A 24,489-nucleotide genomic window follows, 5' to 3' on the forward strand; every position below is an offset into this window, starting at 1 on the left:
AAGCTCTATATATACCATATATATATTACCTGAGGTTTGCCCTGCATCCCTCTTATCCTTCAACTCCTTAAGATAGATCGGACAGTTTCGTTTCCAATGACCTATTTCACCGCAACCGAAACATGGGTCTTCCTTGGGGTTTGCCTTCTCGGCTACCTTTTGCTTCTTAGCCTTGTTGATGGTTGGGGTAACCATCTTCCCCTTCCCTTTGCCTTGGTAAGCGGGTCCTTTTCTCTTAGTCACCTTTGGCTTAGAGGTCTTACCTTTGGACCCACCTTGATCGATTGCTAACACGGGTAAAGCCCTTTTACCCATGCTAGTTTCCGCCGTTCTAAGCATACCGTGAAGCTCACCTATGCTCTTATCCATCCCATTCATATTGTAATTAATTACAAATTGATCAAACCTTTTTGATAGGGAGTTAAGGATAAGATCGGTGGCTAACTCATTAGATATGTTTAGGTTAAGACGGTTTGCACGATCGATAAGGCTTTTCATCTTAAGTACATAAGATGAAACCGATTGGGTATCGTCCATACGACAAGCATGTAGCGCCCGAACCGTTTCGAAGCGTTCGACACGCGCTTGTTGGAGGAACATCTCCTTCAATTGCGTTATCATGTCGTATGCACTATGATGCTCGAAATCCTTTTGGAGTTCGGGTATCATAGTCCCAAGCATTAAGCATGAGACTTGAAGGGAGTATTGGCAATACTTATCGTAAGAGGCCATTGCCTCCACATCATTCTCATCCGGTTGATCGGGAATGGGGTCCTCAAGCACATACATTTTATCCTCTTGTTTGAGGACAATCCGAAGATTGCGAAACCAATCCATAAAGTTTGTATGGTTGAGTTTGTCTTTCTCTAAGAGAGACCTTAATGATAGGTGGTTTAGGTTAAGTGGTGCGTTAGGAATGTTGTTGTTGTTATTGGCGGCCATCTACAAAATTAACAAAGTTCGTTTAAGTATCGATTTTAATTTAACATTCAATACCCTTTAAATCAAATTGAATTATTAAATTCTAGAATCCAACGGTAAACCAAATTTCGGTTAGGTGACCTTTATCCCGCAATTTGATTTAGCTAGGTAGTCAATAAATGACAATTGCAATCCATTTGCAACTTCTAGAGTATGGGATCATGCAATCCTTTTGCATGGCATATTTATCCCATCAACGCCTATTTGTTCCTCATGCTTCGGTGACCCTAAGTTCATGATTCCCAAATCAAGTCGTCCCACTTGTGTAAACATGTAAATTCAACATACAAGTGGTTAGGTGACCTTTATCCCACAAGTGTGCGAAATTTACCTTATTGATATTAGTCCGCTCATGACGGTTAGGTGACCTTTATCCCGTCAAGAGTTTCTTAATATGTCTAAGTGTTTTCACAAAAGGATGGCGTTAAACTTGTTAAGCTCGTTGGTTAAAGGGATTTTGATTTTTCGTTATTTCTAGTTTAGGAAAACTTTTGCACCATACACCAACATGCATTTAGTGTATGGTTTATTTGAAAATCCATTTTCATGCTTTGTAATTAAGCCAATTACTTGATATAAACCATTTTATATGTATGATCCTTATCATGTTCTTAATAACCATTTATTAAGGTTCTCGGTTGCCTTTTAAATTTAACCATTTAAATTGCCGTTTTGCATGTACTTAGCACGTCTAATTTAACCAATTAAAATGTCGTTTTGTTAGTTGTTATCTTGTGATTAATTGTATCAACCAAACATACAAAACAATAATCATACAAACAACCACACATGCAAAATAAGTATGTTCACAATCTAGCCATTTTGGTGGACATTTGTTTAGCCGAAAACAAATGTCACCGGGTAAGGGTTAATCATACAAAGTAGGAGATTTCAATCTCCCACTTAACCTTGCATCCATATGCTCCTTGTGTTCTTGAAGTCTTCATGATCTTGTCCTTCATTTTTACAAAATATGTATCCTAATACATTTTTATCTAGAAAATGAAATACAACCTATTCTATTTTACATACCAAATGTAAAACAAATTACATAGCCAAAATAATAATTATTACATGCCGATTGAATGAATAATATTACATACCAAATGAATATAACAAATCAACCAAATATAACATGCAATCAACACAAGGTCAAGGCTAGGATTGTGAACTTTAACATGCAACCAAAATTGACCAAAATGCAAGTTCCAAACCCTCTTGGAACCTCTTTCAAATTCGGCCAAGCTTACAAACCCACCCAAACCCATTTGTTTTTGCAATCTACATTCATGCATGTTAGTAGATTGCAAATGTAGTGGGTTTTAAACAACAATTCGAAGCATATTTCAACAACTTCGGCTCTAGATACCATTGTTGGGATTTAACAAGTTCCATTATTTCTAAAACCATTTAAGAATCATTATAATCGGAAGCGTGTAATTATCAAGTTTTACTTGTTAAACTTTAACCAATTTAAAGCTAAATCCCATGGATCAAGTTGTGAACATATGCTTACTAATTGTCAAGAAAGGAAAGAAGTTATACCTCCTCAAAACAAGTTTGAGGGCTGCTCAAGAAGTGCAGAAACTTTGATGAAGATGAAGGTGGAAAGAGCTCCTAACTTGAAACTTCAAGTGTGTAGAACCCCAAGCTCTTATGCTCCAACACCACCCTTAATCTTAGCTATACTTTGGAACCTTTAAACCCTTGTTAACTAACTTGAAAAACCACTTTTCTGCCTTGTAAAAATCGGACAGCAGCTGCAGTTTGTGAGCTGAAAATGATGAAGAAAATGATGGCAAATAAGCTTCTAACTTGAAGCCTCAAGTGTAGCATACCCCAAGCTTTGAACCCCAACACTCTTGCTTTTGGTTAGGATTTATTTGACACTTGAAACAAGCTTGTAAAATGAAATTAAGGACCCCTCTATGGTGCTCAAAGCTCACGGCCAGAATCAGTATTTTTACTGATTTTGTGCAGTTTTTACAAGCATGTATGTATGTGTTTACTTGAGAGAATTTATTCAAACTTTGGTCCTTGAGTTGCCCATGCACCTAAGGACTTGTGAAGTCTTAAAAGCAACAAAATAAGACAAGCATGTGAGTGTCTAGGAGACCCAAAATCTGCTCACTTATTTTATAAAACAATGTCTTAATAAATATATAAACATGTTATATATATATATATATAAAACATGTAATTGTTTTGTTACTTTTATATTTTATAAACCTTTTATAAAATATAACACAATATAATCATTTAAACCTATAAATAATTATATATATAAATTGTCCAAATAATTTATCTCAAGTGATAGTGTTTCAGAAAACCGATTTTCTGAAATTTAAGTGTCGCGTATTTATTTAACAAACCAATTGTTAAGATTAAATACGTTTAAGGTGTCGGTAAGCTTGTTATTGGGTATGACCCGACTTGGATCATAATATATTAGCCACATTAATTTAATACGTCTCTCGGGCATACTAAATACCTTCACTATTATCAACTCATATTCATCATTAAAACATTTTTATTAGCCATGACGACCTCACTCAAATTTCGGGACGAAATTTCTTTAACGGGTAGGAACTGTGATGACCCGGAAATTTCTGACCAAATTTAAACATAATCTTTGTATGATTAACATTTCCGACATGATAAGCAAAGTCTGTAAAATTGAATCTCAAAATTTTTGAGCTACTTTTATATATTTAAATACCCTTCGGTTGTTTTCGACGATTCGCGAACAATTATATGTAAATAGATACATATATACTATAACTTGAAAAGGTAACAATGTATTAATTATTTGATACCGTACATTAAACTTATTGATTTAAATATCTATTTGAATATATATGATAAGTTGAAATATTTATTATTAAAATTTATTTATAAATAACTTCCAATGTGTATTTAAAAATTGATTTATGTATATTAAAAAGATATATACATATATATAATTTCAAGTTATTTAGTAAACGATAGTAACATTCGTTTATTGATTCGATTGATATTTAGATAAGTTAACTAAAGCGTTTAAGATGAACCAGTAAAACACTAATTTGCTACAGTATTTTCAAATTGCTACAGTACCCAAAATGCTACAGTGTTTTCGAAAATCACTATTTGCTGCAATGAAATTGCTACAGTAAAAAAATGACTTTGATACAGTAAATTGCTACAGTAAAAATTGACTTTGCTACAGTAACTTTGCTACAATGGTATAGTTTATGGATGATTTAAGACTATATTTTGACAAAGGTAAGAGTCACGAAACGAAAAGAACTAGTTTTCTCAACGTACGAAAGGGCGTTCGAAAAACCGGAACCGGGACATAAGTCGAGTGACGACGTACGACTTTTCGGGATAAAAATTACAAATTAACTATGCACATGAATTTAATATAATATATAATTAATTATATAAATTATATATATTATATTAATATTAAAATATGTCGACAAGCAAGAAAACAAAAGGATTGTGTGCTGGACAGCCGGCCCATGCGATCGCATGGGATATAGCCTTCCCAGCCATGCGATCGCATGGCCACCAGTGACAGGCCACAACTATTAATTCCTCTATCATTTCTGTTTCTGATCTCATTGTAATTACTCCGTAGATATTTATTTATTATATTATTATTATTATTATTATTATTATTAGTATTATTAAGATTAATATTATTATTATTAATCTTATTATAATATTATTATTAGTAGTATATATACATAAAATACTACGATGAGGTTATGAGCGTGTCACCTTCAAAATAGTTTTATGAGCGGGATAAAGCTAAGGAAATTATGGGTTATTGCCAAGGAGGTTATGGGTAATATTCATGGGTATTATTTGCAAGTCAAACCTAGTGTTATCATCTCCGTTACGTCTACGTACTTTTCTACAATATTGAATCTCAATATTGATATGTTGAGATTTACGGTTATTTGGTAATCCGTGTTTCGATCACATTTTGGTGAACGACTTTATATGCTGCTAAGGTGAGTTTCATATGATCCCTTTTACTCAATATATTTTTGGGCTGAGAATACATGCGACTGTTTATAAATACTGAAAATACTAGATTTATATGTGTGAGTTTCATATGATCCCTTTTACTCTCTACATTTTTGGGCTGAGAATACATGCAAATGCTTTATTAACCGATATACAATATTTATATGGGTGAGTTATAGTCTCCCTTTTTAAATACCTTAAATATTTTTGGGCTGAGAATACATGCAAATTATTTTAAACGCAATAAGACACAAGTACATACTAAATTCTACACTGAGTTAAACCGAAAATCCCTTAGCTTTGGTAACTAGTAGCTGCCAGTACATAGGATATGGACTGGTGGGCGCGAATAATTGTATATGGATCCATAGGGCTTGACATCCCCGTCTGTTCCAGGTATAGAAACCCTAGCCTGAACTATAAAACAGACGTATGCTATTTGAGTGTATCGTACATGTTGGTTGCATGTTAAACACAGGGGTACTTATTAGATAGACGTTAAAGCCTAGTTACCAGGGTGCTCAATCTTGTAGAATATTTTGATAAACGTTTCTGGATGAAACAACTGAAATCTTGTGATCCACATTTATATACAGATTATGCGCAACATTAAAACTATGAACTCACCAACTTTTGTGTTGACACTTGTTAGCATGTTTATTCTCAGGTTTCCTAGAAGTCTTCCGCTATTTGCTTATATGTTAGACAAGCTATGTGCATGGAGTCTTACATGGCATATTTATCAAGGAAACGTTGCATTCACCAAATCATCACCATGTATCTTATTTTGACTGCATTGTCAATGGAAGTACTATTGTAAACTATTATTTACGGTGATTGTCTATATGTAGAAATCATCAGATGTCGAAAACCTTTGATTTAAATATTCATTTATGGTGTGCCTTTTCAAAAGAATGCAATGTTTACAAAACGTATCATATAGAGGTCAAATACCTCGCAATGAAATCGATGAATGACATGTTCGTCCATATGGATTTGGAGCGATCGTCACAGTACTGTTGGTGCCGGTGATGTTGCTGAAGTTGGTACGTTTTGCACCATATTTTCCAAGGCTACAACTCGGGCACGAATTTCGTTAACTTCTTCTATTACTCCGAGGTGATTCTCGGTTCAGACGAGCGGATAAATAAGATCTAGAATTTGGTATAGTATATAGTCGTGACGAGATACTCAGGAAATGAGATAGAAAATGGTGTTTCGGACAGGTTCACCGGTAAGTGCTTCAGGTTCTTCGCCAAGAGGGCATTGTGGTGGATGGAAATGATCACCTTCTTCTTATCTCCAATGATTGAGAAGGCTACGAACCCATCCCCAATTCATCCAGAAGAGATGATGACTGATTGGTTGATCCATTCCAGTCACACTGCTTTCGGAGGTTGAGTAGGATTCCATTTCGGAATCCGAGGGACTTGAACTAATGACGAATTCTATTTCGTACGATTGAATGAAGGATTTTTCAATATGAAATTATTTTTCAGCTTTCGGGTGGTATTCAAACTATATAGAATATCTATATATAGAGAGCAAAAGATTTCGTGGATTTCGGAGAAATTTACGGAATATGTCAGGCAAAGTTTACAGTAACAGATACGCTAAGATATGAATTAGCTGATACGCAAAGATATGAATTTTGTCTATACATTATTTATGCAATCAATACAATAAGATGTGTCTAGACTAAGAATGATAAGCAGGTAATTTCCTAAGGATGGTAAATAAATGATTTCCGACTAGAAATGATAAGCAACACTTTTTGACATGTAGACACGGTCGAAGTAGGGATCACTAATGCATCCTAACAACTATCAGTTAGACACACTAATGCAAGACCTGGTTCGCTAAGACTACCGCTCTGATACCAACTGAAAGGACCCGTTCATATACAATATAAACGATTCACAATAGTTGATTACGTCGTGAGGTAATTGACCTCTATATGATACATTTTAAAAATATTGTATTCGTTTTTAAAAGACAAACTTTCTTTACATTGAAAGTTGACGGCATGCATACCATTTCATAATACATCCAACTATAATTGACTTAATAATAATCTTGATGAACTCAACGACTTGAATGCAACGTCTTTCAAAATATGCCATGAATGACTCCAAGTAATATCCTTAAGATGAGCTAATGCACATCGAAAGATTTCTTTAATACCTGAGAATAAACATGCTTTAAAGTGTCAACCAAAAGGTTGGTGAGTTCATAGGTTTATCGTAAATAATAAAATTCATCATTTTAATAGACCACCAGATTTAATATTCCCATTTCCTATAACCATTATGCATAAAATTCATTCATATGGATTGAACACCTGGTAATCAACCTTAACAAATTGCATATAGAATATCATCATCATTCCGGGACAACTTCAGACATGATAAATTTGCCATCATTCCGGAAAAACATCGGACATGATAAATTCGCCATCATTCCGGGAAAACATCGGACATGATAAATTCGCCATCATTCCGGGAAAACATCGGACATGATAAATTCTCCATCATTTCGGGAAAACATCGGACATGATAAAAAGGGCACATTCGATTTCGATAATTCAACCATAGAATATAGTTTCGATTACTTGTGTCTATTTCGTAAAACAGTTATAAAGGTATTTCATGTATTCGCAGTTCAAAATATATTTCAAAAGCATTTAACAAACAATTATAAAAACAGCGCATGTATTCTCAGTCCCAAAAATGTAAAGAGTAAAAGGGAATAAAATGAACTCACCATACTGTATTTTGTAGTAAAAATACATATGACGTCATTGAACAAGTGTAGGGTTGGTCTCGGATTCACGAACCAATATTATTTGTGTATTTATTAATATTCATAGTTGTAATTGAACACACACACACACACACACACACATATATATATATATATATGTATATATATATATATATATATATATATATATATATATATATATATAAATGTATTAGTTATATCATTTTTATGTTAATAATATATATATATATATATATATATATATATATATATATATATATATATATATATATATATATATATATATATATATATATATATATATATATATATATATATATATATATATATATATATATATATATATATATATATATGTTTTATATGTTCATTTTGTATATAAAATATTAAATTTTGTTATGTTCTATGTGTTAAATATATATATTATGTATGTATTTCATTTGTTTATCAAAACAGTAGTTCTATTATACTAAGTTAATATTAGTAAAAATAATGATAATAACATTAATAATATACATATGTTAATAATAACCCTGATAGTGATAATAACAATGATATTAATAATAATACTTGTAAAAATATTAATTTTTACTGTTTATGATAGTTATGATATTAACGATTTACTAATAATAATAATAATAACTCTATTAAAATGATAATATTAATAATAATCATGATATTGTTAATAATGATACATTTGTTTAATAATACTAATAGTTATAAAAGTGATACTAATACTTAATAATAACATAACAATACTAATAATAATAATAATAATAATAATAATAAGGAAATAATAATATAAATATAATAACTACCTCAAAGACTTGTTTTAAAAAAAATGGCATGGACCGGGCTCGAACCCATGACCTCTCGAATACCCGAACACCCTCTTAACCGTCTGAGCTATATCGACTTTCTGTTTTAACTTAGGTGAGCTTTATATATATATATCCCGTATTTGTTGCTTCTTCTTCTTCTTCATTTTCTAAAAAAACGCCATAGTTCAGGATTGAACCTGCGACCTCCTGTTAACCTCACAATACCCCTTAACCATCTGATCCACCTGACTTTTCTGATATTATTCAGATCTAAATTTTATTTAACCCAAGTCAGGTTCCCTTGTCTGTTTAAGATTAATGGCCCAAATAAAAACATAAGTTTATCAACCCAAATAATAAAAAACAGAAGCCCTGCTAGCGATTTACTAATTCCAAATTTCACGGCCCTATCTTAAAATTATATTAATATTCTGGTACGAATCAGATAGAAGTTGACAACCCTACAAAGGGTTTTCGTTGTTGTTTCATCACTTTTTTTTATATCCCAACTTTACACCTAAACAGCACTCACCATTCTTTTTATATCATTAACGTTTCTTTCTTTTCTTCTTAATTACTCATCGTCCCTACAGCTCGTCAAACATTATCTTTGTTCTTTATCTAATACATCACCATAATATAAGGATTAAATTACAACAAGGTTACCTAATCGACCAGCTATACTCGGCCATAATTCACGAGATTTGTCCCACCAACTTTGTATCATTATTAATAGCATCTTTGATATAGATAAAGAAATAAGGCACATGGGTATCGTGGGGTAATATAATATCGAGTAGGAGCAGGTGGGTTTTATTTATGTTAACTTTGTCTGCCATAAATAAAAAAAAAACACATGGTAGCTGCACAAGCATTCTTTATTTATAAGCTTTTCGATAGCAGTGGCCATTAACAAGTTTTTGTGTAGGTGTTTTTTTGTGAAACAAAAAGAAACGTACAGCAGTATATATTGGGGTTTTGGTTGTTGATCAATGAATTATAAACAGAAGTACTTAGCAGCTAAGATATCATCGAGTAGTTGAAGTACGCTGTTCGTTTGGGTCTATTTGGATAGTCAAAAAAAATATACAGCAATTTGGGTTGGGTGCTCGTGAAGGTGAAAGGGTGGTGATTTACAAGGTGGCTTCGATGGTGAAAGAGGGTTGTTGGTTTCATTGAGCGAAAGAGAAAATAGAAACAAGCAAACAACAATAATAGTCGTGATTTGTAGGAGAAAGAAAGAAAAAAATATAGAGAGATGGTAGGATGTCTAGTATGTGGTGGTGATCTTAAGCAAAAACAAAGTGGATAGTTGGTGGTTTAGGAGTGTTCAATAGGTGTTGGTTGTTCACAATATAACCAGAAGAAGAAACAGGGAAAACGAAATCCATAATTATTGAAGGGTCGTTTGATAGGGTCACATGACCGATGGTTTGTAAGGTAGCGAAGATGAAGGTGGTTCAACGATGGGTGTCTAGGTGATTCATGGGAGTTCATTCGAATAGTAGGAAATAGGGAAGCAAGGTGGCGTTTGTTCGATGGTTGTTGAGCAGAGGTCATGAAATAGAAGAAGGAAGAGATGATGGAAGTGGGTTTTTGGTTTTCATCAATTACAAATGGTAGTAATCAAATCATATAATATGTTTGAATGGTAGATACAACCATAATAATTGATAAAGTTTGTTATGTAGGTTGCTAGTGGTTGACAGAAATATATTCGATCAGTACAAAAATCAAATTGCAATTTCAACAAATTAGTACGACTGATGTTGATATATAACAAATTTGGGGATAGAAACAAGATAGAATACAGTTTGATTACGATGTGAATCTAATTCTTGTTTCTGTTAATATAATACCGTAGTTTAATTAATTTAATTTAATTAATAAATATATTATTAGTACAAATATATGAATTTATATAATATAATGTATCTGTATATATATATATATATATATATATATATATATATATATATATATATCAGGATATATATATATATATATATATATATATATATATATATATATATATATATATATATATATATATATATATATATATATATATATATCTTTGTATATATATTTGTATTTATATCTTTGCATGTATATATATGTATTTACCTATTATAATTAATCTTATTAATTAATAATATCACTTATGATAATAATACACTTAATATTATAATTAATAATAATAACAAAAATTTATATTAATATACTAGTAATAATAATAATATTATTATTATTGAAAATGATAATATAATAATAATACTATAATAATTTATATATATCAAACTTCATAATTACATATATTAAAATAATAATGTTAATAATACTGGTTTTATTATTAATATTAATATTGATAATAATAATAGAAGTAACAATACCATTATTATTATAACAACTATATTTTTAACTTGAACTTTCATTTACTATATTAATATTATAAGTTATCAATAATACCATAGTCTATATAATTGAATATTTATGCACTATTACAATATACATATAATAATCTATATACATAGAAATCATTTATATGTAAATTCATTTTAAATTACAACATAATTATTTTGTGTCTTAATTCACATATTTAATTTTAAATGTTTACATTATATTTTAAAAATTTTAAATTATTATATATACACTTACATTTATATATATATATGGATATTTACTTATATATTGATTTACAAACAAATTGTTCGTGAATCGTTTGGAACAGTCAAAGGTCATTTGAATATATGAAACAGTTCAAAAATTTTAAGACTCAACATTACAGACTTTGCTTATCGTGTCGAGATCATATAAAGATTTAGTTTAAATTTGGTCAGAAATTTCCGGGTCGTCACAGCCTCTGGGTCGAGTAAGCATTGACGTTACGTTAGAGGAAAATACGAAATGGTGAACGGTAGCTTTAAACTTTGTGGTTGTCAGAAGCCTGTCGAAGTACAACATTATCATGCGAAGGGAAGCATTGTGCGAATTTGGCGCGATAGTATCAACTGTGCATGGCATGATGAAATTCCCAACTCCGTTAGGCGTTGCAAGTGTTTTCTCTGATCAGGTCCCGATTATGGGCCAGGTCGAATAGCTGTTACATCAGACGGCACCGATAGAGCAAGGGGGAAGCGTTATCATTAACCATTCCTTTCCTGAGAAGGCAATACAGATTGGACACACACTATCCGACGCAACGAAAAGTGCGTTATGTGAACTCTTGGCGAACAACGCTGACGTGTTTGTATGGTAAGAGTCAGACATGACGGGAGTACCTCGTACCATTGCAGATCATCGTTTAAATGCCAACCCAAGTATGACTCCAGTAAGGCAAAAGAAACGGGGAATGGCTCCGCAGCGTAGCGCCTTCCTAAGGAATGAACTGGAAAAGTTGGTACAAGCAGACATATTGCGAGAGTTTAAGTACCAAACATGGGTTACCAATCCAGCACTGGTCAAAAAAGCGAACGGCTCGTGGCGGATGTGTGTCGACTTCAAAGACATCAATAAGGCTTGTCCCAAAGACAACTATCCGTTACCAGAGATAGAATGGAAGGTAGAGTCATTGGCGGGCTTTCGTTTCAAATGTTTCCTTGATGCTTACAAGGACTATCACCAGATCCAAATGGCGGAACGTGGCGAGGACAAAACCGCGTTCCACACAGATCAAGGGATTTTTTGTTACAAAAAGATGCCCTTTGGTTTGAAAAACGCCGGCGCAACGTATCAATGGGTCATCGACGCTGCGTTTAAAGAACAGATCGGTCGAAACGTGGAAGCATACATTGACGACATAGTAATCAAAAGTCACGCCGAACCTGACCTTTTGAAGGATATTCAGGAAACGTTCGACTCTCTACGAAAAATCAACATGAAGCTGAATCCGGAGAAGTGTAGTTTTGGATTCGAGGAGGGAAAGTTCTTAGTGTAACATCCCGCGTTTTTCCGTTAAATTTATTTTAACACCGTCTTTTTTTTAATAATATCTTTCGCGATTTAAATTTGTATCTTCATTAACTAACGTTCATAATATCCTCGTTATTTAAATATAACGTCACCCGTTTACTCGAGCGTTTTTAAAATATTCGTTTGGTTAATTCCCGCACCCGACTACAAACTCGAGGGACCATTTTTGCCATATGGCCAAACTAATCACTAGTAGTTGACTAAGTCAACTACTTCTCCACCATTCCCCACATTTTTAATTTCTTTTCTTTCTTCTTTTCTCTCAACCAAAAACTCAAACCTTAAATTCTTCATCATCTTCAATCATCATCCAAATTCAAGCAAGGAATCAAACATCAAAACAAATTGTACTTTTGGAATCCTCGTTTCATCCTCTTCGATTTGATACCAACCTCATTGATTTTGGGTAACATTTCTAAAACACTAAATTTCTCTAAATTCGTTTTAATTACTTGAAATGTTGTTAGTTAGTGACTATGGCTCGTGTATAACATGAATATATGATTTGTTTGCTTGATTTGTTGATTTTGGTGTAACTAGCTTGAAAATGAAAATTGTATGCTTAATCTTTGATTTGGATGATTAAAGGTTGTTAGATTGTTAAAGTTCATGTTTTAAAAGTGTTACTAGCATCATTAGCTTCATGTTGATATATAGATTGATCAAAGAAACTTCAAAAACGTGATTATTGATTTTGGTGTTGCTTGACTAGGGTTTGCTAGTTCTTGAAATGAATTTTTGGATGCTTGAATGCCATGGAATGTTAATTGTTAGTGATTAGTTGTAATGTATGCTTCATTACCTTCAAAACGGCATATCATATGTGTAAATTGGATTCCCGGAACTTAAAATGCATATTGATGAACTTGAGGCTTTGAAATGAGCGTTTATTGATCACATGACGAGAATTCGATTGTTGTAAATGATGTTTTTGTTTGAGGATTTGTGTTTAGTTGTGTTCCTTGTCAAAAGAGCTTTCCAACGGTATAAGATACGTCTTCTAATTGTTTGCGGTTTGCGTTTTGCGGTTGTTTGAAGTTTTGACCAAGACTTGAACCTTGAAAACGACCTGACACCAGACCATGTGTTATGTCGCGGCGCGACACCCCTTGCCGCGGCGCGACATTTGCCTTGTCCAGATTCTGTCCAACTTTTCCATTTTATCAAAAATGTTTGCCATGTTCTAGACCTCCAATTCACATGCAACTTGTTTTAACATGCTTATATATGAATAACTAGCATAGAAAATTTGTCCGAGACCCGACCCGAACGTGTTGACTTTTTCGTTGACTTTGACCAAGTTTGACTTTTAGTCAAACTTAACCAAACTTTTATGCAATCTTCCTAACATGCTTTTATACTTGTATCTTGCATGAAACTTGACAATTTGCTTCACATGCTACATAATCGAGTCGTGTCGAGCCATAGGACTAATTGAACACATTTCACCCGACCTTGTGTCGTAACCGGTTAATCGATATAACTTACTTGTTTAGGTCAAGGCTAAGCAACTTTCATGCACACGTTTACTTGTTGAAGTACTTTTATACTCGTGCACTCGAGGTGAGATCATAGTCCCACTTTTACTCTTTTTGAACTTATATTGGGATGAGAAAACATAAACGATTCTTTTGAACTAAGTGAACACAAGAACGGGAAAACAAACATTCTACATACGAGTTTAGAACAAAATCCTCAATTCGATTATCATTAATTACACTTGCCGGGTGTAAGCGAGAACTTATGTTATATGGCCATATGGGTTGACAACCCTCATCCTTGACGGTTCGCTACCGTCTACGGATGAAATATAATTTCGAGAATCAGTGTTTGTTCTAGCACTAAGTGATGGGGTATACAATGGAAGGAATGTTAAGCTTTGATAATTGGGTGCTCGTGAAACAAACTTTTGGAATGTATTACTATTATTTCATTGATGCAAATCTTGTGGTTCACTTGTACTTACTTACTTAAACCTATGATTTCACCAACGTTTTCGTTGACAGATTTCTATGTTTTTCTCAGGTCTTGCACGATATGTGAAACATGCTTCCGCTTACTATTTGATACTTGCATCCGATGTCGAGTATACATGCATTTCATGGAGCGTCTTTTGACTTTACTTTAAACCGTGTCGCCTAGATTTCAATCGTACTTATAACGTTGTAACTTAACTTTTGGTTGAACAATTCTTGTAAACTTTGAAACAATCTTTATTTTGAAATGAAGGCGACATATTTTGGTCAAACGTTATCTTAAAGACTTATAATCAGGTAATGGGACCCACGTAGCCGACGCCGTCACTTGACGATTTGTCGGGGTCGCTACAGTTGGTATCAGAGCCTTGGTTGTAGGGATTTAGAGTTCATTTGTGTCCACCCCGAGTCATAGGGTACATAGGTGAATCTAGACTACAACCGGCATATAGACTGAAGTAGGAATTATTTGACAAATTGTGCATTTATACTCGAACTCTTCTATCATATCTAACTCGTATTCGATCTTGATCTTACGTTGATAAATTTTGTTGATGCGCCACCTTGACTTTATGAAGTAATGTTAAATGCACATGAGAATCAGGGTAATATAATTTCCGGGATTATATTACGGTGATTCACATGGACGTTCCGACATTATGACGTAAAGAATTTAAGGCGAGTCAAGGAAAATTTTCTCTCTATCCTTATTCCATACTGTGGTTAGTATTGTTGAAAATACTAACCAACGATATTCTTGTGTCATGAAGGAACAATGGCTCACCAAGGTCAACACAACACTCCTCTCGAAACTCTTGAACAAGCTCTTCAACGAATGATAACCACCGCCGTGGGTACGGCCGTGGCCGATCACTTTTCTAACAACAACAATCATGGAGCCGGTAATTCAAGCGAAGGTTGCTCCTACAAGAACTTCATGAAGTACAACCCTCCCACTTTCGATGGAACCGGAGGACCGGTTACTCTCACCCGATGGTTTGAACAAATAGAGACCGTTTTTAACACAAGCGGCTGTCGAGACCAAGATAAGGTCAAGTTTTCCACCCTCACTTTCACCGGCATTGCTCTCTCGTGGTGGAACAAGTACGTACAATCAGTGGGTATCGATGAAGCCCTTACACTCTCTTGGGCCGAATTAAGAGAAAGAATGATCACCGAATACTTCCCGCGCGACGAGACTCGAAGGCTCGAGCAAGGGCTAAGGAATTTGAAAACGGTCGGGAATGACCTCGGAGCTTATAATCAACGGTTTACCGAACTAGTCTCAATGTGTCCGAATCTCATGGCTCCCGAATCACTAAGAGTCGAACTTTACATGGATGGCCTCCCTAAGGGCATTCAACACGGGGTAATGGCATCCCAACCCACTAACCTACAAGAAGCTTTAGCAAAGGCCCACCAAACTTTAGAAACGGTAACTGAAATGGAAGCACCGGCACCCATGATCCAGAACCAATCGAGCGGCAATAAAAGAACATGGGAAGCCTCTCAATCAAGCAACCACAACAATAACAACAACCCCGCCAAGAAGCCTTTCGCCTCCAACGACAAGAAAGGCTATACCGGAAAACTACCTTTTTGTAACGAATGCCACAAGCATCACTTTGAAGGATGTGGCAGGTTTCGCCACCGGCGCCAAGGACCCGTCGCTCGAAAGATGCCCAACGCACACAGAACGGGTGCTTGCTTCGAATGTGGCCAACCGGGTCATTTTAGGAATGTGTGCCCAAATAAGAAAATCAACCCCAACGCACGCCATTGAACTTTCAACATCGACACCTAGGATGCCCGAGACGACGATGGACTAGTCACGGGTACGTTCCTTCACAACAAACCATATATTTCATACTTATTCGATTCGGTTACCGCTAGACGTATTACAACCGAGGCTTTGACTTGTACTCTTTACATTCCACCTTTTTCCCCTAGATACTACTTAGGCAATTTAAGCGACCAATGGATAAATATTGTGAGCCTATAAATTTTATTGGAGGATATACGTTAAGAATTATGACTTGACGCCTATAGAACTAGGGAGCTCGAAACCTATTTGTTAAGGAGAAATTTTTCCCCTACAATTATGTATAGAATATTGTGAACTAAGTAATTTTCGGTTGGAAACCGATACCCTCTTCCTCGTATCCACAATTGGGGGTTAAGGGAGACGAGTTTTCCGAACTCGCAACGTTAGTTGTAAATCTCTCTTAGTACCATTCGATTTATTTAGGACTCTGTCCGTATTCATGAACCTCCTAAACCACGTATGCAAACTTATCTAGACAAATCTGTTATCGTATTTATAGATGACATCTTAACTCATTCAAGTAAAGAAGGAAAACGAACAACATCACCATCTTAGTCTCGAACTTTTGAGAAAAGAGCAACTCTATACCAAATTCTCCGAGTGAGAATTTCTGTTAAACGAAGTCAAATTTTCTAGACCATGATGTTAATGGTCAAGGCATTACAATCAATCTCGAAATCAAGCCACACGTAATCATGAAACTCTCTCAACTCAGACTTGTATTCGTAAAATCCTAGATCTCGTCTATTTTTACCGAAGATTCATTCCTGACTTTTCTCGTGTTACACGACTTTTAAACTCGTTAACTCACTAAGGAAAACTTTAAACCTCTTCATGTCTGAGCCTTGAATGTGATTCTTCACACCAACCTTCCTAGCTAAATGCGTATAGCACTAGATGGAACTCAAACATGGAAATATTTCTACTTGAACGCCGAAAGGCATACTCTCTCGTCTCAAAAATCAACATAACTAAAATTCGTTATTTTGCACGAAGAATTCGAATACTAAATTGTGGATCCGATCAATTTTCTCGTCATCCCGTACCACACTACCTACCTCTGTTATTTCACCGTCACCGTCTGATATTACTGGGATTTAAGATAACACACAATCCAACGATACTTCACTCTTCTTTGACGTAACGCCCTTGTGTTTCTGATAATCGGTCAACTATTATTCAACCCCGAACTATACAACTACGTGTACTACCTCGTTTCTCTTTCAGACTTCAACTTTTGACAACTAGAGGCACGTTATGGCAACCTCGAGATGTAAACTCATCCTATTCTAAGTCCTCATTTCACTACTATCTTTACCGTTCGCATTTCCGTTTAAAGAAACTCCTTGTAACATTTCTCCATGGATAGAGAAACTCCTCATATTACATAAGTATTCGCCACGAGGGTGAATAGTCCTAACGAACATTTTTTTTCGAACCCTAACTGACTCGTTCAAACATATCTTAAGAGATTCTATTCCAACACGGTGTATCTTTGTTAATTATCCCGTATCGAAATACTCGTTTCACTTCTAGTTTTACAAGAAGCCTCGGGACCGCGTTTAGACATGAGTACCGCGTACCATCCACAACCCGACGGACCGAACAAACATGTGATTTAAACCTTGGAAACCATAATACAAGTTTGTATTACCAACTTCAAATTTACTTGAGAAAAGTATTTTCCTTTAACCGAATCCTCGTACTACAATGATTTTCATTCAATTTTTAACGTCACTCCTTTTGAAACCACATGTGACCGGAAACGTCATTCTCCCTTGTCGAACCAAGTAAACGATGATCAATTCACCGGGGCCGAGGTTGTTCATGAGCAACCGAGAAAATTTATTCATATTCAGGTAAAACCCTACGCGACTCGTAATCACCAAGAGCTACGCCGATGTTAGACGTAAACATTTCAAATTCCACGTGGGAAACCGCGTCACGTTAAGAGTCGCACCTTGGAAAGGTGCAATCCGTTTCGGGAAACGTAGGAAGCTAAATCCGCGATATTTTGATCCTTTAAATTCTTGGGGTGTTTTGGACCCGTCGCTAGCCGTTTAGACTTTTCCGACTCATTTTGGGTCTCCGTTTATCCTACATTCGATGTATCAACTCAAAGACGTGTTTTGCGAAACGAGAACTTGTTATCTCCTTTGATGAACTCACTATCGACGATAACCCTCACTTCCTAGGAGGACCGGTTGAAACCATAAATCGTGAAACCAAACCTTAAAACAACATATGATCCCGACCGTCAAGTTCGCTGAAATGTCCAAGGACGTACCTTCACTTATTCGTAGAATTGGCAACACGAGATCTGGAGGAAAATTCAACAAATACTACTTCCAACTAAATTTCGGGACGAAATTTCTTTTGAGGTGTGGATAATGTAACATCCCGCGTTTTTCCGTTAAATTTATTTTAACACCGTCTTTTTTTTTAATAATATCTTTCGCGATTTAAATTTGTATCTTCATTAACTAACGTTCATAATATCCTCGTTATTTAAATATAACGTCACCCGTTTACTCGAGCGTTTTTAAAATATTCGTTTGGTTAATTCCCGCACCCGACTACAAACTCGAGGGACCATTTTTGCCATATGGCCAAACTAATCACTAGTAGTTGACTAAGTCAACTACTTCTCCACCATTCCCCACATTTTTAATTTCTTTTCTTTCTTCTTTTCTCTCAACCAAAAACTCAAACCTTAAATTCTTCATCATCTTCAATCATCATCCAAATTCAAGCAAGGAATCAAACATCAAAACAAATTGTACTTTTGGAATCCTCGTTTCATCCTCTTCGATTTGATACCAACCTCATTGATTTTGGGTAACATTTCTAAAACACTAAATTTCTCTAAATTCGTTTTAATTACTTGAAATGTTGTTAGTTAGTGACTATGGCTCGTGTATAACATGAATATATGATTTGTTTGCTTGATTTGTTGATTTTGGTGTAACTAGCTTGAAAATGAAAATTGTATGCTTAATCTTTGATTTGGATGATTAAAGGTTGTTAGATTGTTAAAGTTCATGTTTTAAAAGTGTTACTAGCATCATTAGCTTCATGTTGATATATAGATTGATCAAAGAAACTTCAAAAACGTGATTATTGATTTTGGTGTTGCTTGACTAGGGTTTGCTAGTTCTTGAAATGAATTTTTGGATGCTTGAATGCCATGGAATGTTAATTGTTAGTGATTAGTTGTAATGTATGCTTCATTACCTTCAAAACGGCATATCATATGTGTAAATTGGATTCCCGGAACTTAAAATGCATATTGATGAACTTGAGGCTTTGAAATGAGCGTTTATTGATCACATGACGAGAATTCGATTGTTGTAAATGATGTTTTTGTTTGAGGATTTGTGTTTAGTTGTGTTCCTTGTCAAAAGAGCTTTCCAACGGTATAAGATACGTCTTCTAATTGTTTGCGGTTTGCGTTTTGCGGTTGTTTGAAGTTTTGACCAAGACTTGAACCTTGAAAACGACCTGACACCAGACCATGTGTTATGTCGCGGCGCGACACCCCTTGCCGCGGCGCGACATTTGCCTTGTCCAGATTCTGTCCAACTTTTCCATTTTATCAAAAATGTTTGCCATGTTCTAGACCTCCAATTCACATGCAACTTGTTTTAACATGCTTATATATGAATAACTAGCATAGAAAATTTGTCCGAGACCCGACCCGAACGTGTTGACTTTTTCGTTGACTTTGACCAAGTTTGACTTTTAGTCAAACTTAACCAAACTTTTATGCAATCTTCCTAACATGCTTTTATACTTGTATCTTGCATGAAACTTGACAATTTGCTTCACATGCTACATAATCGAGTCGTGTCGAGCCATAGGACTAATTGAACACATTTCACCCGACCTTGTGTCGTAACCGGTTAATCGATATAACTTACTTGTTTAGGTCAAGGCTAAGCAACTTTCATGCACACGTTTACTTGTTGAAGTACTTTTATACTCGTGCACTCGAGGTGAGATCATAGTCCCACTTTTACTCTTTTTGAACTTATATTGGGATGAGAAAACATAAACGATTCTTTTGAACTAAGTGAACACAAGAACGGGAAAACAAACATTCTACATACGAGTTTAGAACAAAATCCTCAATTCGATTATCATTAATTACACTTGCCGGGTGTAAGCGAGAACTTATGTTATATGGCCATATGGGTTGACAACCCTCATCCTTGACGGTTCGCTACCGTCTACGGATGAAATATAATTTCGAGAATCAGTGTTTGTTCTAGCACTAAGTGATGGGGTATACAATGGAAGGAATGTTAAGCTTTGATAATTGGGTGCTCGTGAAACAAACTTTTGGAATGTATTACTATTATTTCATTGATGCAAATCTTGTGGTTCACTTGTACTTACTTACTTAAACCTATGATTTCACCAACGTTTTCGTTGACAGATTTCTATGTTTTTCTCAGGTCTTGCACGATATGTGAAACATGCTTCCGCTTACTATTTGATACTTGCATCCGATGTCGAGTATACATGCATTTCATGGAGCGTCTTTTGACTTTACTTTAAACCGTGTCGCCTAGATTTCAATCGTACTTATAACGTTGTAACTTAACTTTTGGTTGAACAATTCTTGTAAACTTTGAAACAATCTTTATTTTGAAATGAAGGCGACATATTTTGGTCAAACGTTATCTTAAAGACTTATAATCAGGTAATGGGACCCACGTAGCCGACGCCGTCACTTGACGATTTGTCGGGGTCGCTACACTTAGGGCACGTCGTCACAACGCGTGGTATACGGGTAAACCCTAAGAAAATTCAAGCTATTGATGAAATGGCAGCACCGCGAACGAGAAAGGAGGTACAAAGTCTGAACGGCAAGTTGGCAGCGTTGTCCAGATTCCTGTCAAAGGTGGCAGAACGGTCACTTCCATTTTTCAAAGTGTTGAAAGACAACGTGGGACGGAACTTCGACTGGACTCCTGAAGCGGATCAGGCGTTCCAGGAAATGAAGGCTTTGATAAGGACGTTTCTGACATTGACGGCACCAGTACCGTGTAAAGTAGCCGTTCCGTAATAATTTTTTACGAATTTATAAATATTGTGATGCTAACATGTTAAGAGTTCTCAGGCGAAACTTTGACAATTTACTTGGAGGCGGGAACTGGGGCTGTCAGCTCGGTGCTCGTCGCAGAGCGTGGCGGCACACAGATGCCAGTTTATTTTGTTATCAAAGTGCTACAACATGGCAAAGTCAACTACAAACCGGTCGAGAAGCTCATTTTCGCGTTGGTCCACACCGCAAGACGGTTGCGACGGTACTTTCAAGCGCACCCAATGCTGGTGCTAACTGATTCGCCTATTAAACAGGTACGGTACGGCGATTGAGATCGGAGCACCTTGGAGGAAAGTTATTCTAACAAGTTTTTCATGCAGGTATTGAGCAAACCGGAGGTTTCTGGCAGGCTAGCTAAGTGGGCAATCGAACTGGGTGAACATGAAATACATTACACCCCCCGTACCACTGTCAAAGGCCAGATCATGGCAGATTTTATGGTTGAATTCATATGCGCCGCGCCACCAGCGCCGGTCGTCGAAGAAGTACCGAATATCGTCACGTGGGAACTATTCACAGACGGAGCATCGAGTTCTGACGGAGTGGGTGCATGTCTAATTTTAATTGGCCCTGAGCCCCTAACGGAGAGGAACATACCTACGCGTTGCGTTTCGAGTTCCTCGCCTCCAATAATGAAGCGGAATATGAGGCATTGCTGTCTGGTTTAAGAATGGCTGAAAAAATGAGAATAAAATACCTAAAGGTGTCAGATGATTCCCAACTCTTGGCGAATCAGATGAACGGGACGTTTGAAGCTAGGGATCCAACTTTGCAAAATTATTTGGCATTGGCAGAAGAAATGGCCAACAAATTCGAGCGTTTCTCAATAACGCAAGTGCCACGATCCTTGAACAAAAAGGCCGACACACTCAGCAAACTTGCATCAAGCGTGTTCAGCCACTTCGCCAAGGACGTTTGGGTGGAGGTCCTTAGTCAAAAATCCACTGACGTGGTACAAGTATCGACTCGCTTCGATAACAAACACGCTATACGCATAATCTGTTTATAACACAACGTACACATGTCATGATTTTCTTGCAAAATAATCACAGGAGGCAGCCACTGTAGAAGAGGTCGAGACATGGATGAGTCCCATCATTACGTACCTCAAGAATGGGACGTTTCCAGTCGACGGGGCAACGACACGTAAGATTCGTATGAAAGCACCTATGTACATGTCAAGGGATGGAGTTCTGTTCAAGAAATCCTTCACGGCACTGCTTTTAAGGTGTGTCGGCCCAAGCGAGGCGGAAACAATCGTAATGGAGGTGCATGAAGGGACTTGTGGCATGCATGCAGGATTTAGGACCGTTGTGGGGAAGATAATGCGGCTAGGGTATTTTTAGCCGTCCATGTACCGTGACACGAAAGAGATCATCAAAGCCTGTGCTTTATGCCAACGTCACGTCCCGCAAATTCACATGCCGGCACATGAGCTAATCTCCGTGACATCTGCTTGGCCCTTTTACAAATGGGCAATTGATTTGGTAGGCCCCTTCCCGGATGGAAAACACTTGGTCATTGCATTTGACTTTTTCACCAAGTGGGTTGAAGCCAAACCTTTAAAGAGCATAATGGGTAAACAGATTGTGAATTTTGTTTGGGAGAAAATCGTGTGCCGTTTCGGAATACCACACGAAATTGTAAGTGATAACGGCAAACAGTTTGCTCACGATCCGTTTCGTTCATGGTGTGACGGATTGAATATCAAACAGACTTTCAGTTCTGTTGCCCATATGCAGGCAAATAGGCAAGTCGAAGTCACCAACAGGGATATCGTTGCCGGGATAAGGGCAAGGTTGGACACGGACAGGAAAGGTTGGGCATATGAGCTTCCACAAGTATTATGGGCGTTCCGAACCACGCCAAAAGGAAGTAATCGAGAAACGCCATTCAGCCTTGTATATGGTACCGAGGCGGTGATACCCGCTGAAATTGATGTCCCAACCCAACGTGTAGTGCAATTCAATGATGAGTCCAACGTCATTAGCTTGAAGGAAAATTTGGACTTGTTGGAGGAAAGGCGTGACGCCGCCGCTATCAGGGAAGCGTCAAACAAACAGAAAATTGCCAAGTATTACAATCAACGTGTGAAGGAACGTACTTTCCGCCCCGGTGATTTTGTGTGGCGTAATAACAATGCCAGCTGGGTCGAGAATATTGGAAAATTAGGACCCAATTGGGAAGGCCCGTATGTAATTGCAGATGCACTTGGCAACGGAGCGTATAACCTAAAGACGCATGATGGCAAATTTGTGCCGCGTACCTGGCACGCAACCAACTTAAAGAAGTTCTAAGTTTAAATATTTCGAATCGTTTCGTTGTTGAAAATTTTTATTTTTTCTTTTTACCAAGTTTGTGATTGATCTCCACAAATGTAAGTGCATCGCGCATTAGACTTCTTTGTTTTCAGTTTTCAATTAAATGCATTTTTCAATCTTCATTACTAATGTGTTGTGTAACTATTATGGCCGCGCTTCGGTGTTATAAATGTAAGTCCACTCACAAGTTACTTATGCCATGAACAAATACATCATCTAATCTTTGGACGGCATTGGCGACGCTAGGCGTATTGGAGGTACGCCTAGCCCTCGAAACGGGATGCCTCCGGATTTCATATCCGTCACATTAATCCCAGCACTAAGTAGATGAGTGCAATGTCGACAATCATCAAGTGTAACCTTGACAAACGGTACGTTTCCATGATGACGGTACATACGTATTTATATAAACATGTTTTACAGTTGGAACACAGTAAAATAAGAATCACAAGGAATTGATATTTCATTGATTTAATTACAACCATTACATTAGGAACAAAAATGAGTACAGAATTACAAAAATCCCTACAACTACGGGATCATCTTCTTCACTTTAGCCAAGGTAAGGTCCGGCGTCGACCCAATCTGTTCAATAAACGGCACCTTAATGTTTGCACAAGCATTGACCGCCGCATCATGGAGGTTGTATACGTCCTCATCCGCCATGTCTCAGATCGCC

At 36.3% G+C, this 24,489-nt stretch overlaps 2 protein-coding genes across 2 annotated transcripts; both read left to right on the top strand.

Moving 5' to 3' along the window:
- The first annotated feature begins 21,207 nt into the window (after positions 1 to 21,207).
- LOC139876222 (uncharacterized) lies at positions 21,208 to 22,157 on the top strand. Its single transcript, XM_071863509.1, has 3 exons — positions 21,208 to 21,430; positions 21,505 to 21,743; positions 21,810 to 22,157. The coding sequence occupies exons 1-3, from the start codon at positions 21,208 to 21,210 to the stop codon at positions 22,155 to 22,157; spliced, it is 810 nt and encodes a 269-aa protein (XP_071719610.1).
- Positions 22,158 to 22,159: 2 nt separating this feature from the next.
- On the top strand, positions 22,160 to 22,835 carry LOC139876223 (uncharacterized). Its single transcript, XM_071863510.1, has 2 exons — positions 22,160 to 22,441; positions 22,542 to 22,835. The coding sequence occupies exons 1-2, from the start codon at positions 22,160 to 22,162 to the stop codon at positions 22,833 to 22,835; spliced, it is 576 nt and encodes a 191-aa protein (XP_071719611.1).
- The last annotated feature ends 1,654 nt before the right edge of the window (positions 22,836 to 24,489 follow it).

The sequence above is a fragment of the Rutidosis leptorrhynchoides genome, chromosome 11 (assembly GCF_046630445.1).
Source record: "Rutidosis leptorrhynchoides isolate AG116_Rl617_1_P2 chromosome 11, CSIRO_AGI_Rlap_v1, whole genome shotgun sequence".
Taxonomy (NCBI): Eukaryota; Viridiplantae; Streptophyta; class Magnoliopsida; order Asterales; family Asteraceae; genus Rutidosis; species Rutidosis leptorrhynchoides.